This window comes from Homalodisca vitripennis, unplaced genomic scaffold (assembly GCF_021130785.1).
Source record: "Homalodisca vitripennis isolate AUS2020 unplaced genomic scaffold, UT_GWSS_2.1 ScUCBcl_9721;HRSCAF=18311, whole genome shotgun sequence".
NCBI classification, from domain to species: Eukaryota; Metazoa; Arthropoda; class Insecta; order Hemiptera; family Cicadellidae; genus Homalodisca; species Homalodisca vitripennis.
The window spans coordinates 6,208-20,385 of NW_025785839.1; the positions used below are offsets into that span (position 1 = coordinate 6,208).

Consider the following 14,178-nt stretch of genomic DNA (forward strand, 5'->3'; position numbering starts at 1 on the left):
TACGTCCCCAATTTTAATATAGAAAAGGTTAGGAATTGGATGATGGCGCAATGGCTTCTTCCATTAGGATTTTGGCTACACAATCTTGGAAGGGTGAAAGGGATAATATGCAGGCGCTGAAAAACAAATTACAACATGGCAAGATGAACAGCGCGCAGCAGTGAAAATAGAAAAAATTGTCAGTCCAACTGTCAAAAATAATTAAGAGAACAAAAAAACGTGTATTCCATTAGACTAGGTTTTCATTTGATTCAGTAAAATGTAACTGGGAGCAACATATAATATCAACAGTGAATCGACTTCCCGCAAGAGCAGAACTACAGCCAGCCCACCAATAAAATTCACAACTGCCAAAATGATGATCGTTAACAGCCCAAATGATACTACATTTTGTTGTCACAACACTAGTCCCTAGTCTGTGCGTCCACATCACATATGGGATTGATGATATCTCGACTGTGTCATCTTCAATAAGGAAGATTCAACCATCACACAGCATAATGGATAGTTGTCAACGTGCATGCAAGGTATTAGATCCAGAACGTGATCCTGCATACTTGATATCAAGAAGTAAGTGCCTTTTTGAGGTTTGATAATTATACACAAAAACTTAAAATGTCAATGTACAAAGCAGCATTTTTTTAAAAACTATCGGTAGGGAATTATTAAAGATGTATTTGAAACATATGTTTATCCCCCCTTTATAAAACTTTAAAAGTAAGGATTAGAACATACAAATATCAGCAAACATATAAATGAGGTATTCGGAATAAACCGACATAAGAGATTTAATAGATATCAGCTCCTTCACCAACCCGAAAAAGTCCCAGGTGGGTGTCCATAACCTGTGATTACACAATAACAATACATACAGCCAAATTTTTCTCTTGTGAAAACGATTTCTCATTACTAAACAAGACTATAATAAGAACCTTTGTGACATGTGTAGACACTATTCCTATGCCCTTGAGTATTTATTCTTTCTATCATATGAGAACTCAATCGTAGTTTGATTAAAGAGTCGCATTCTTTTATTACATTAAAATGTAAAAACAATTTGATTCCTTTCACATTAAAATCAAAACTAAAATTATAAGTTTGGAAACCGCTGTGGTATATTTAACTTATTTTGAACCAATTGATCTTTAATAATTATTTTCCCTCTGTTTTAAAAAAACCACAAAGAGATAAGATTAAAAACATAAAGATAATAGTTGTCGCCGATTTCAAAACTATAACATCTTTTTAAGATTAAATCATACAGGTAACATTTCAGTAAATTCTCTAATTTTAAATCTACAATACACTCCATTATATGGGCCCATTTAACCAGGTTATAAAAACGAACTAATTATTTAAGTCGATTTATTTTATAAAAAGGCTATAAAGAAGTTAAACCTGTTATTCAGTGAACGATCTAGAAAATTGTATAAAATATAAGGTAGGATTAAACACTAGGTGTCGAGTAGTAATGAGACAAATGATAACAATTTTTAGTTTAGAAACATTTATTGCACAACACTATATTTTTAAAAATGATAAAACTGTCCACAAATTTTTCGATGAGAACTGATATACAGGCTCTGAATGGTCCAAGTACTTTAATAACTCTCTCAGCAATACATTTGGATTTTAGGATTAGCCAAGCAGTGGACTAAATTGATCTATGTATTGTACATATATGAGTTCAATACTAATTCTTTTTCCTAAATCCTAAAATTCCATGGCCACACCAGATGCCTAGGGGCGGTAATTGGTGTGTCTTGTCAGTTAGTTCTTGTCTTTCCCATTTACAGCGTTTTCTTCCACTCTTAACTCCTCTTCCTCCAAGTTATTTTATCCTTTCTTACTCGCTCTTTCCATCGTTTCTTGGGATTTCCATGGGGTTTCATTCCTGTGGAATCTCCTAACCAAATTTCTTTTACCATTGTTTTTCTTTTCTTCTGTTCATGTGTCCTGCCCACCTTATTCTTCTCCTAGCTTCTTCCACATCTTGATATTTGAGTTCATTTAGTTTATATTTTATTAAAGTTATGATATGATATATATTAATTACTATGAAATTATTTTAATGAGCCACAGACTCGTCCAATCAAACCGTTATATTTTACAAATCACTCACTCAGTTTGACTAGTTATCCAACTCGTTGAAATGTGCCACGTTTTGTTTCGGTCAATTGTCTCCGTTTACCAAAATATAACAAAACCTTCAGGAATCAATTTGACGTTTTATAAACTAAAACACACGAAAGAATAAAACAATCATTTTAAGCACAAGTATTGGCTGTGATTAACGGGGAGAGAGGATTTAGGAGTAGGGCCCTTTTGGGGATTCGCTCTCTAAAGCTCAGTAAGAGGTAAGAGGCTTAGTTACGCATATTTTTGTGAGTTGTTTCCAAACGTACGTACGTAAACTCGTATTTAGGATCAAAAAAATGTTTAACTGTGTTTTAAAAATTAAACAATTTTACACTAAATGGTCAGTAGAAAATGTTGCTCTCTTTAGAAGAATGCGCAATGGAGTAAGAGTTATGTAGTCCCAATATCTGGGAGTTTTCTTTAAAATATGCTAATTTAACTTGGGATGTTATGGTGTTAATTTACACCTAATTAATTATTGATAATTAACGGTGCGATCAACCTTGATCCTTCACTGCGTGAAATAAGTGACCCGTATTAATATACGCAGGCAGTCTATTAGGAGCTGCAAACCCAAATTCAGTCTATCATGTTGAAAATTTCGTAAACCCAAAAATACCAAATTTAATTCGTATTGTGGATGTCACTGTGCTTTTGTGCACCTAAATAATTATAAATCGTTCACTGAACGAGTAACCTCGAGCTGTCTCTCATTATAGCCTGTAAACTAATCATTACATAGTCTTAATAGCACTAGGTCACTTATTACACTAGGTTTTTTAAGTGGACTTAATTGGCTGAGATATAGCGAAGCCTACCCCTCGAGTGGCTGGAAAATTGTCATTTCTCTCTGGCCTGTCCTTCCGACATCGAACGAAACTGACTTTATAGACTTGTAATTATGCATGGAGGTTGAAGGCTAATTTAAGTATATAGAAGCCCCCTACACTGGTTTACATGGATTGGTGGCGACACTCTTCCATGGTATTTGGCCATGAGCTGTGCGTTCTATGCAACTATTTTTTGCCAATGGACGCAGTGTACGTGGGCTACGGCGGTTTATCGGCGATGATAACCTGATCAAGCAACGCCGAGCTGTTGTGCTGCTTGCTTGGACAGCGTGACCGCTTGAGCGTATCCTGTCCTTGCAAGCGGCCCCGCCTTTGCCCCGGCCATTCGGTGGCTGGTTCGGAAGTCTCACCTTTAAGCCGTTTGGTCACCCAGCGTTAACGTGTTTATGAGAGGGCTTCCTTAGCACCTAAACCTATCTCTCGCCTGGTAAAATTAAGCACATTGTCTTTACATTTACTTTTTTTTTTAATTTTTCCATTGGTCTTAGTGGAATAGTTTTGATGGTAACGACCTAAATATCTCAGAATAAAATAAAGTTTTGTTAACACTTCAATAACACCCATAAGGAGATTCAAAAACATGTAACATATTTACTAATGTGTAGCATAAACACTATTCCCAAACACAATAATTATTCTATTGTTATTTGTGTGAGTAAACTGCTATTATTAAGACACTTACAAATTAAAAAATTCCATTTAATCCACAAAAATGTGAATGTAACTATCTGGTAACATAAGATGTTAGAATGATAATCACTAGATAATAGTTTTTGTTTAAGCTTTAGCTTTGAAAGATCTATTCTACAAGTCATTATATTTTTATGATGAGTAATTTTCGTGTTAACCTTCTAACTTGTGGATAGAGACTGACTTGGAGGTCTGTACATATGTGATAAAGTATTTATATAACTTAATTTCAATTTTAAACATTCTATATAACACACCTTAATATCTAACGTATTTCTCTTTTTTTAATAAGATAAATTCATACGAATAAAACGAATTAAGAATTTTATTGTTACTTGTACCGTCCAATAACTTTTTTCTGATAGTATAACGTGGACTGTAGCAATTCCATAATAAACAAATTTCTAATGCCGTTGTCTCGGGGCAGACAGAAGTTGAAATTTTTATCCACACTTTTACTGTCCCCACTGTATAATGTATACCATGTGTATAAGTATAATACATCGCATTTGATAACAATTATTGTTTATGAAAATTAATAATCATAAAAATGCTGTAAAAATTCTTTTCGTAAGGAGCTATAACCAATAACGAGAAATTAACTGTGCAAGTTTGTTAAAAACACGATTGTATTTGAATCGTTTCTGAACCATCACTAAAGGTATTAAGTAGTTTTTCAGGATTCCAACTTGAACAATGCTTATACCCACATTGTCGATAGTGACATTACGCAAGTGTCACTTGTCCAGGTTGGGCGTTACAGCAATGCCAATGTCAAATATTTGCTGTTGAAATCATTGGGCATGCGGGATACTCATTGGATGGTAAAGCTTCGGTTTCAAACTGTCCAATACGTGAACTACAAAGGTGAGGCTGCTTTACTACAAGCTCTGATATTGGGACTCGTTGCTCCGGATTGTTTTTACACAGAGAAGGCGATATTTGTTAGCAGTGATTTAAGTCTTCAGATTGTTACCCCACATCTAGTTTAGGTACGCTCTTAAAACTCCAGGTACAATTACTGGATTATTAAGACCACATCCTAAAAAACTTGGCCTATAAAAAATTTCTTAGACTCTAATAAGAAAAACTATGAACCCCTAACTATTATGCCAATTTTAAATATGAATTACTCAAAATTGCTGTGCTGGTTGGTTTTTATAATGATTAGAGTGCTACTTTTAGCCATAGTAAAAATTCTCTTTAGCTTTTAGTTAAATCATGTGTTGCTTCGTAATAACTATTTTTCATAAGGTTTGTAATTTCAGTTATGAGCATAACGGATACATTTCAAAATACGAGTTGAAAACCTTGGACAGTTATAATTTTCTCAAGTTTATAGATATTCTTTTTTTGACAACAAATTTAAAGTAAGAAGGTTTAAAATGTTTTTACGAAATTAATAGTATTAAAATCTAGATCATGGTAATCAAACATTCCTTGCTTTATTTATGTTACCCATTTTCACTTAGGACCCCAAGCGCCTATAGAAAATTTTGAATGAAATTCAGGAACAGGATAATGATTCTGAGATGTGGAAAATAATTCTTAAACTAGTAAATTGAAAAATTAAACCTTTAAAAAATAAATTCAAGAAAAACTTTCCCTCATCATTAAAAGCAAAACATCCTAACTAACATACGGAATTTGTTCTCAACTTCGTATTTTGTGATTTCTTTACAAGACATGCTTATCTCATGTATAGACTTGTCTTCCTGTACTTAGAATACATAAAATTCGATGGATAGTGGAGGGTCCCTTATCTCTTTATTGCCTCTCATCTGTGCTGGTTGGTTATAAGCTTAGAGTGCTACTTTAGCCATAGTAAATTGTCTCTTTCTTTAGCATTGTAAAATGTTCGCTTTCGTATAATAATTTCAAAGGTTTGTAATTCATGATGAGCATTACGGATTACATTTCAAAAATAGAGTTGAAACCATTGACTCAGTTTATATTTCAAGTTTATAGTATTCTTTTTTGACAACAATTTAAAGTAAGAAGTTTAAAATGTTTGTCGAAATTAATAGTATAAAATCTAGATCATGGGAATCAAAATTCCTGCTTTATTTTTATTTACCCAATTTTTCACTAGACCAGCGACTATAGTAAATAATTTTGAAATTCTACGGCAACAGGTATAATGATTCTGAGATGTGGAATTATTCTTAACTAGTAAAATTGTAATTAAACCTTTAAATAATTCAAGAAAAACTTTCCCTCATGATTAAAGCAAAACATTATAACATACGGAAAATTTGTTCTCTACTTCGTATTTTGTATTTCTTACAGCAGAACTTACTCATGTATAGACTTGTCTCCTGTATAGAATCATAAATTCGATGTTAGTGGAGGTCCATCGGTGAAATTGATGGTCTGGCCTAGACCACGATCTTTCCGCAGAAATATATCTAGGAACGGGACGCGGGAGCTGATACAAAGGAGTTTTGCATATTTTTGCTACGCTCTCAGTGGGCTGGAAAAAAACAACATTGTATTGTCTATCTCTTCCCGCAGGTTATCAGCTAGAAAAAAAGTGACTATAGTCTTGGAATTATTCTCCGAAAAGTTTTTAAATATGAGCTAGTTATGCTAAAATCCGCGTTTGGGTTATTAAGTGATATTACCATTGATTGACATTTTGGCTCAGTGTCAGTGAATCTTCTCACTTAGATGAATATATCTATTTCTAATTTATCTATATATTTAAAAATTTGAGTGCACTTAATTTATACATAGTCAAAATAGAGTTTGAAATATTTCGTTGACGAAGATATATCGAGAGTGAAATTTAGCTATGGGCTTGATTTTTTGGACTTTCTTATTTTACATAGGAAAGACCAATGTCCATTCATTAGATGGTGTCCTTGTTTGGCCAGGATCCCGTACAAGATACCGATATACATATATGATGTATAGATAGAAATGGCATTCACACAATGGGAGAGAGTCTGAGGGGCCAGCACTCCTTTTTTTTAAACGGTAGTTAGGGCAAATCAGTTCTTTGATAATGGAATGGACCAATGTCAAAACCAGGATATTGAGACAATGTCCTAACCGTCAAACTTAAAGAAGCTTTACGCGCACATAATTTAGTATACTTCTACTTTAAATGTCATAAATTAATATTTAAAATCAATCGCAGTAAATAATCGAATCGTTTTATTTTTAATAATAAATATAAGTGGAACCCAGTTTGTGGGTTATCTCAAACGTAATTAGCCCGCCAGCGACAGGTGGAACACACCCGCATACTGTCTGCATGTGTGGATAATTATTCTGTGTAATGTTCATCATAATGATAATGCCGGTATGAAAACTGATCTTTGTAATGATGACATTTAAATTAAACCCCTTACGATATCAATTTTAAAAGCCTTTTATACTGGGATTTATAATAAAAAACGAGTTTGTGAATATGATAATATAAACAGTTAAGGGTACGGTCATAGCAAAACGTATTTCTTGAATAAAAACCAATGTCCTTGGTCGCAAAGAATATCATCTTTTTCATTAGTAAAATAATGACTCAAACCGTTCACCGTATATAAAAAAGTGAGCGAGTGAAATGGGATAAGTATTATATGCAATAGTTCGAAATAGGTATGATATTTGGTCTCTCTATCCAATATGAAACTTTAAATTCATCAGTGAATTACTTTATGAACAAAGATTAATTTAGTAAGTAAGAAATCACAGGAAGGCCAGTTTTGCTGTCTATGGAACAACAAGTTTTTCTGATTTTAAGCAGGTCAAAAGAACACTTTTCTTAAAAGATTAACATTAAAAAACTTAAGTAAATATAATTCGTACAAGCAAAATGACTTTCTGATCCAGAACCAAAACTTAAGGCCGAAAGCGTCCACTCCTTTCCCCTCCCCCTCCATCTAACAGGAAGTGCTGGCATTGATCTTCTCCCCAGTGTTCCGCCTTCCCTAGTGAGGGTAACTGTGTCGTGGTTCTGTGCATTGATATCGTTTGGCTTCATTCTCTTCAGCCTGTACTTTATAATATAGTTGTGCGAGTTCGATTTATTCTTAATGTTTGTCCACCAAATTTTGATATCAAATTTATTTTATTGCCACACTTCTTAATTTTACGATTTTTGGGCATGTTTAACCTAACATTCCCCTGAGGAAGGAAGTAGATTTAAATCCTCGAAACTGCGTTTTCTATTTGTGTAACATATAAACGATGGCAAATAATCAAGACGCCATTATTCTTGTAAATTATCCATCGTCAATAACAGGCTTTACATTTTAAAGTATATAAAGAATATAAAAGACAAAGTAAATATATTAGTGATCAAAAATAAAAAATTGTATAAAACTTAAGTCACCATAACTTTAGAACACTAATTATAGTCCATGAAACAGCTAAGGCGCATGATAATAAATCTAAGCTAGGACAAGTCTCCGAAATACTCTTCTTATTGAGTAATAGCCTTTACGACATAAAAACTTGTTTTGAATAAAAGTTGCATCTCCGCGTCTCTATTATATCAGGAAGTCCCTCAGGGGTAGTCGAACCTTTCTGCTACACGGGAGGCTTTCCTCTCTGGAGAGGGAGCTGGCGACCCCGGGGTTACCTGAGCCAACTGTGAGCGTCTTCGTGCTCACAGCCTTTCCTCTTTCCAGGCAATCCTTGCCTAACCCTTATTTTTCGACCCCTCTTGGATGTCTTTTCTTTCTTCTTCTTTCTGACCGGCGCACATTGGGAGGCCAGGAAGTGGCTGAGCCCGTAGCACTGTTGTGTTTGCAGGGGCTGCGTGTGACTCGACCGCCGATAGGTTAATACCCAGTGTGCGTCAGGGGCCAGCCCCTTCGGGCCGTGGTCGGGGAGTGCGGCATGAGTGCAGAGTACGGACTCTGCACTGCCACGGGCGACCCCCAGCACGTCTGGTTTCCGGTGCTGGGAAAACGGAGGCCAGGCCTCAAGGAACTGGGGTAGGGACATTGTTTCCGAGGGTATACCCGCTCCTGGCTATTCCGGGGCCGTCCCTTGCCGCACGATGCGCTGGTTCTGAACACCCATAGACTCTTTATCACAAAAAAAACACAACTGAAATCAAAAGCGGAGAAGAGCTTTCAACCTTTCACTCGAAGCTCCGAAGATAGCTAGGACGCCGCCTAAGGCAGTAGTAGTCCATTAGCGGAAGCCTCGGCAACGAAAGTGAGTGGCAAGGCCGAAGCCGAAGCAACACCGAAGGTGCCTGGAACGGGAATGAAGACATCACCCCCTCCGGTATGTTTTCACATCCCCGAAATGCAGTGAGAAGGTGCAGTTAAAACTACTGGGGTGCCCAAGGACCCAGATCCCAAAATCCCCCAAATGGTTTGAGAAAAATAACACCTTAAGTACTCTTTCTATAACTTTCGAGCTAGGCCTGTTGCAAGCAGGCAACAAGCTGATGCCGAAAAGGAGGAGGAAAAGCACCTTTTAGAGATCGAAAGTTTTTATCAGAAGATGGAGACAGCTGTTAGGCAGCAGCCTAACGTTAACCGTACCATCAAAGATGGCCTGCCAAAGATTAAGGATTTGTTGGCCACAGTAATGCAATGCCGAAAGATCAGGCACAAGGCAAGAGCCCAAGTGTATACCTTACCTTCTCCAAAGGCTGGCAATGCTAACAAAAAGCGGAAGGTAAGAACCTCATTACCTTCTAGCCCGATGCGACACCTGTGGTGATAGCGACGGCAACGCAGACTTCCCCTGTGGTGTCCAAAAATTCCACCGAATACAGGATAAGCCCCCTGAGCAACACCCAACTGATAGCCCGCGTACTACTTACGAGGAGGGTGATGTCCAACAGTCACCTGAGAGGCTGTGGGAGAAAAAGTTGACGAGAAGGGAGAAGAGGCAGAAGAAGCGGGCGGAGGTCGCTACAAAGAAATTTCGGAAAGACGCCAAAAGTGACTAAGTCTACTCCGGCCAGGGCAGCGTCAAGAAACCCCGCGGCGCTAAAACACAAACCGAGTAGGCCTAGGTTGGAAGCAATATTGATCAAGCCCTCCGGGGGCGATCGTTTGCTGAAGTCTTGGGGGAACTCCGGGCGAAAGCCAAGCCAGAGTCAGAGGACTGTCATTATGGCAATTCGACGGACCCAAAACGGGGATGTATTGCTCGAGCTGGGGAAGTCGAAAGATAAAGCCGCTTTTGCTGAGAGCTTAAAAAAAGCACTCGGAGACAAGGGGTCCGTGCGGTCAATCGACCCAAAGGTATCGATTGAAATTCGTGACCTTGACGGACTCACCAATGATAGCGAGGTAACAGAGGCTATAAAGCGGGCTATTCCCGAATTAAAAGAATCTTATTTAAAGTATGGCTCACAAAGCCGAACCGCAGCCAGCAGCGAAATGGCGGTCGCCGAATTAGGAGAGAAACACGCCAATAAGCTGTTGGCTCTCCAACATCTGCGAGTTGGCTGGGTGTGAGTGGCCGGGTTAAACGAAGAGTTGTCGTCCCACGGTGCTTCCGCTGCCTTGGGTTCGGCCACTCCTCTCGAGCCTGTAAGGGGCCTGACCGCACCAATCACTGTTTTCAGTGTGGTCAGATCGGACATAAGAGGCAGGATTGTAACCAGAACTCCTGTTTCATTTGTAAAGAAGCTGGCAGTAAGGGTAACGCCCTTGAGCACATACCGGGCTCAGGACGGTGCGGTGTGTTTAAGGCCGCACTTGAACGGGCAAAGGGGAAAGCTCAGTAATTCGGCTCCTCCAGTGCAATCTAGAGAGATCCAGGACAGCTGATAGTCTGCTTGACCGGCTGGCCCAAGTACTTAGTGAGCGAGCAGTATCGAATTAGGGACCCTTCGGTGTGGTTTTCCGACACACAACTCCATACTGCTGCTTTCTGGGTGCGGAATCCACAAGAAGTTTTGATGCGGAGCCATGGGACAAGGCCGAGGATTCGTCTGGGCAAGGTGTAGGGACGTTACAATTTTTAGTTGCTACCTCACCCCCAACGAGGCCATCCAGGACTTCCGCGATAAGATCAACTGCTTGGAAGAGAGCGTGATTGGCACCAGTGGACATGTCATCGTTGGTGGGGACTTCAACGCAAGGGCTGTCGAGTGGGGAATGTCTCTCACCAATTCCCGGGGGAAGTACATCCTGGACTTTGCTGCCAGGGCTGGACTCGTTGTTATCAACGAGGGCAATACGCCTACTTTCCAGCGCCCCGGGCAAAGAGGCACGATCCCCGACATAACCCTTGCGTCTGAGTCACTCTTGCCGCGGATCTCACACTGGATGGTGCTTGATGATTACACTGCCAGTGATCATCAGTATATCTTGTTTGATGTAACGGACGGCCTGCGAAGAACCTCTGCACCTCGAGAAGTACCGCTCCAGTGGAATACTAAGAAGCTGGACGCGGGAAAGTTCACCGATGTCATCTTACGGGCAACAACGCGGGAACCTGCGGTGCACGGTGGGGCTTGCACCGAGACATTGGTTTCGTCAGTGATGGGACTAATAACCTCGGCCTGCGATAAGTCCATGCCACGCAGGAGAATAAGGTGCAACAAGCAAACCCGTTTATTGGTGGACAGACGAGATTGCGGATCTCCGTAGAGCCTGTTTAAGAACCAGAAGAGTTGCCATGAGAACTAGAAATCCCGCAGACCGAGGTCGTAAGACGGAGGCCTATAAGGCTGTAAGAAAGACTCTCCGCCGGGCTATCAACCGGAGCAAGCATGACTGCTGGCGGAAACTCAGGGAGGACGTCGATTCCGATCCATGGGGTCTGGGGTACAAGATTGTAACCCGAAAGATTGGCGCACGATCACCTCCATCCGTCATGGACGGGCGCCACCATGGAGAAGGTTGTCCAGTCCCTGTTTCCAACTCATCCGCCGAGGCAAGAAGTCATATTCGATAGGGTGGAGGACATCCCGCTTTTCAGTAATGAGGAGCTGGAGACGGCTGTCCTCTCCCTGAAGAACAACAAGGCTCCTGGTCCAGATGGGATTCCGAGTGAAGCTCTTAAACAAGTTTTCCAAGTCAATCCAAGGATTCTATTAAATATGTATAATGCCTGCCTTTCTGAAGCGGTGTTCCCGTCCCGGTGGAAAAGAGCCAGGCTTGTACTAATTAGCAAGGGGAAAGGTGACCCTGACCTGCCTTCGTCCTACAGGCCTTTGTGTATGTTGGACACAGCAGGGAAACTTTTTGAGTAGTTTGATCCGCTCCCGACTGACATTAGCCGTGGAAGCTGTCGGGGATTTGTGCCCCCACCAGTACGGCTTCAGGAAGGGGCGGTCAACCATTGACGCAATTGAAGAGGTCCGGAGAGCAGTTCAGATGGCTGAGAGTCATAGTCGGTACTCTCGTCGAGTTTGTGCTTCTTGTTACGCTTGATGTCAAGAATGCTTTCAATTCGGCGAGATGGGCTGATATGTAGATGCATTGCGGAACACCTTTCGCATCCCAGCGTACCTGCTCAGGCTCATCGAAGACTATCTTCGGGCCCTACTCCTTATATACGGACACTAAAGAAGGGACGCGGACAATGAATGTGACCTCCGGCGCCGCGCAGGGCTCAATCCTGAGTCCGGATCTCTGGAATGTCTCCTATGACAGCCTTCTGAGGTCCGAGATGCCGGATGAGACAGTTTTAGTTGGGTACGCCGATGACGTCGCAGCACTGATTGCCGCCACGCAACGTTGAGGCTGGCCCAGCTGAAAGCTGAACCAAGTCATGCGCGTCGTGAACAACTGGATGGAGGGATCACGGGCTATCTCTTGCTTTGGCTAAGACAGAGATTGTAATCTTGACTAAGAAGAGGATTGACACCGTCGTTCCACTTCGCGTGGGTGGGGTGACTGTCCAATCTACTCGTGCCGCCAAGTACCTTGGGGTTATGGTGGACAATAAGCTGACCTGGAGAGACCAAATCTTCCGTACTGCGGACAAGGCCGCTAAGGTAGTGCAATCCCTTAGTAGGCTAATGGCCAACGTCGGTGGTCCCAGGTCTAGCCGAAGACGGCTCCTCATGTCTGCAGTCCAGTCCGTCCTCCTGTACGGAGCTGAGGTGTGGGCAGATGCATTAAATAAGGAGGTGTATCGGATGCGGCTTGCTCGGGTGCAGCGACAAGCAGCTCTCAGAGTCGCATCAGCATATCGTACAGTTTCTGAGCCTGCCGTCCTGGTGATTGCTGGAGTCAACCCGGTCAAACTTCTGGCTGAGGAGAGGAAAGCAATATACCAGCGAAAAGGCGAGATCGGCAAGGAACGTGCCACATCAGAAGAGCGCACCCGCACCTACCGGCAATGGCAGGAGTTGTGGGATCAAGAGACCCGAGGACGTTGGACAGCACGGCTGATTAACGATGGTCCAGCTTGGGTGAAACGGCAACATGGTGAGGTGGACTATTACCTCACCCAGTTTCTCACCGGTCATGGATATTTTCAGTCCTAACCTTTTCTTGATGCGAAAGACCGGTTCACCGGACTGCATTTATTGCCCGGGTGTTCCCGATGATGCGGAGCATACATTCTTCCGCTGCCCACATTGGGAAAGGCCCCGCCTTGAGGCAACACGCACTCTGGGTGTTTTTTCGGTGGACTCTGTCTGTCAAGTGATGCTGGAGGGTCAGGGACAACTGGAACTGTGTGTCTCATTTTGTCCAGGGTATACTCCGCGCTAAAAAGATAGATCTAGACCTAAATGCGGTTTAAACCTTTGACTTTCTGATGGCTGGATAGGCGCGAGCCTGAGTGCTTAGGTAAAATTCAGACCTAACCTGAAGTAATGTGACAAACAGTTTCCGGGTTGGGATCCTGAAGTATAGAGGAGGTTTTTAGTGGGTAGTTTACCACCTTGTGAGAGTCCCACACTACAGGCTGGCCACCTGTGTGCGTAAATGCATTTTCCTTCCTCTCCCTAAAAAAAAATATAAAAAAAATAAAAAAAAATAAAAAAAAAATTATATCAGGAAGGCTGTTGAACAATTTGGTCAAAGGTATTAAATTGAGTTTTTAAACATACATAGTCTAGAACACAGGTATGGCAAGATTACTTTTGTGCCTAGTTTCAAATTTGTGGGTATGAGTAGGAAAATTGGAAAGCTAATTACAATTGAATAAACAGATTGAATATACGAAAATGTATGTCGAGTCAACACATCTTCATCAAGGAAGACATCTCGGAAGCTGCCACGACATACCAGCTAACATATGACTCGAATTGCCCAATTATGTCATTTAAACACTCTTTGAAGTGATGAACTTAGCAGCGATTCCCCAGATCATAATGCTGCAGCTTAAAAGAGAGTTAAAGTAGCCGAAGTATACAACCAGCAAAATGTTTTTGCCAAGGAAGGTGGATATGTTAACCTCAAAGAATATAGGACATGAGGTGAGTTTCAGAGCACAGAACGTTTATTTGAGGGTTTCCAATTTTAAAATATGGAAATCGATATGAAAGATTTCCCAAGAAACTGACAACGAATCGAACTTACTATCGTGGAAAAGTTATAATTCAGTTGATTACAGACAT

At 40.8% G+C, this 14,178-nt stretch overlaps 1 protein-coding gene across 1 annotated transcript; it reads left to right on the forward strand.

Moving 5' to 3' along the window:
- Positions 1 to 12,540: 12,540 nt before the first annotated feature.
- Positions 12,541 to 13,098, forward strand: LOC124374715. The gene has a single exon (XM_046832880.1). The coding sequence runs from the start codon at positions 12,541 to 12,543 to the stop codon at positions 13,096 to 13,098; it is 558 nt and encodes a 185-aa protein (XP_046688836.1).
- The last annotated feature ends 1,080 nt before the right edge of the window (positions 13,099 to 14,178 follow it).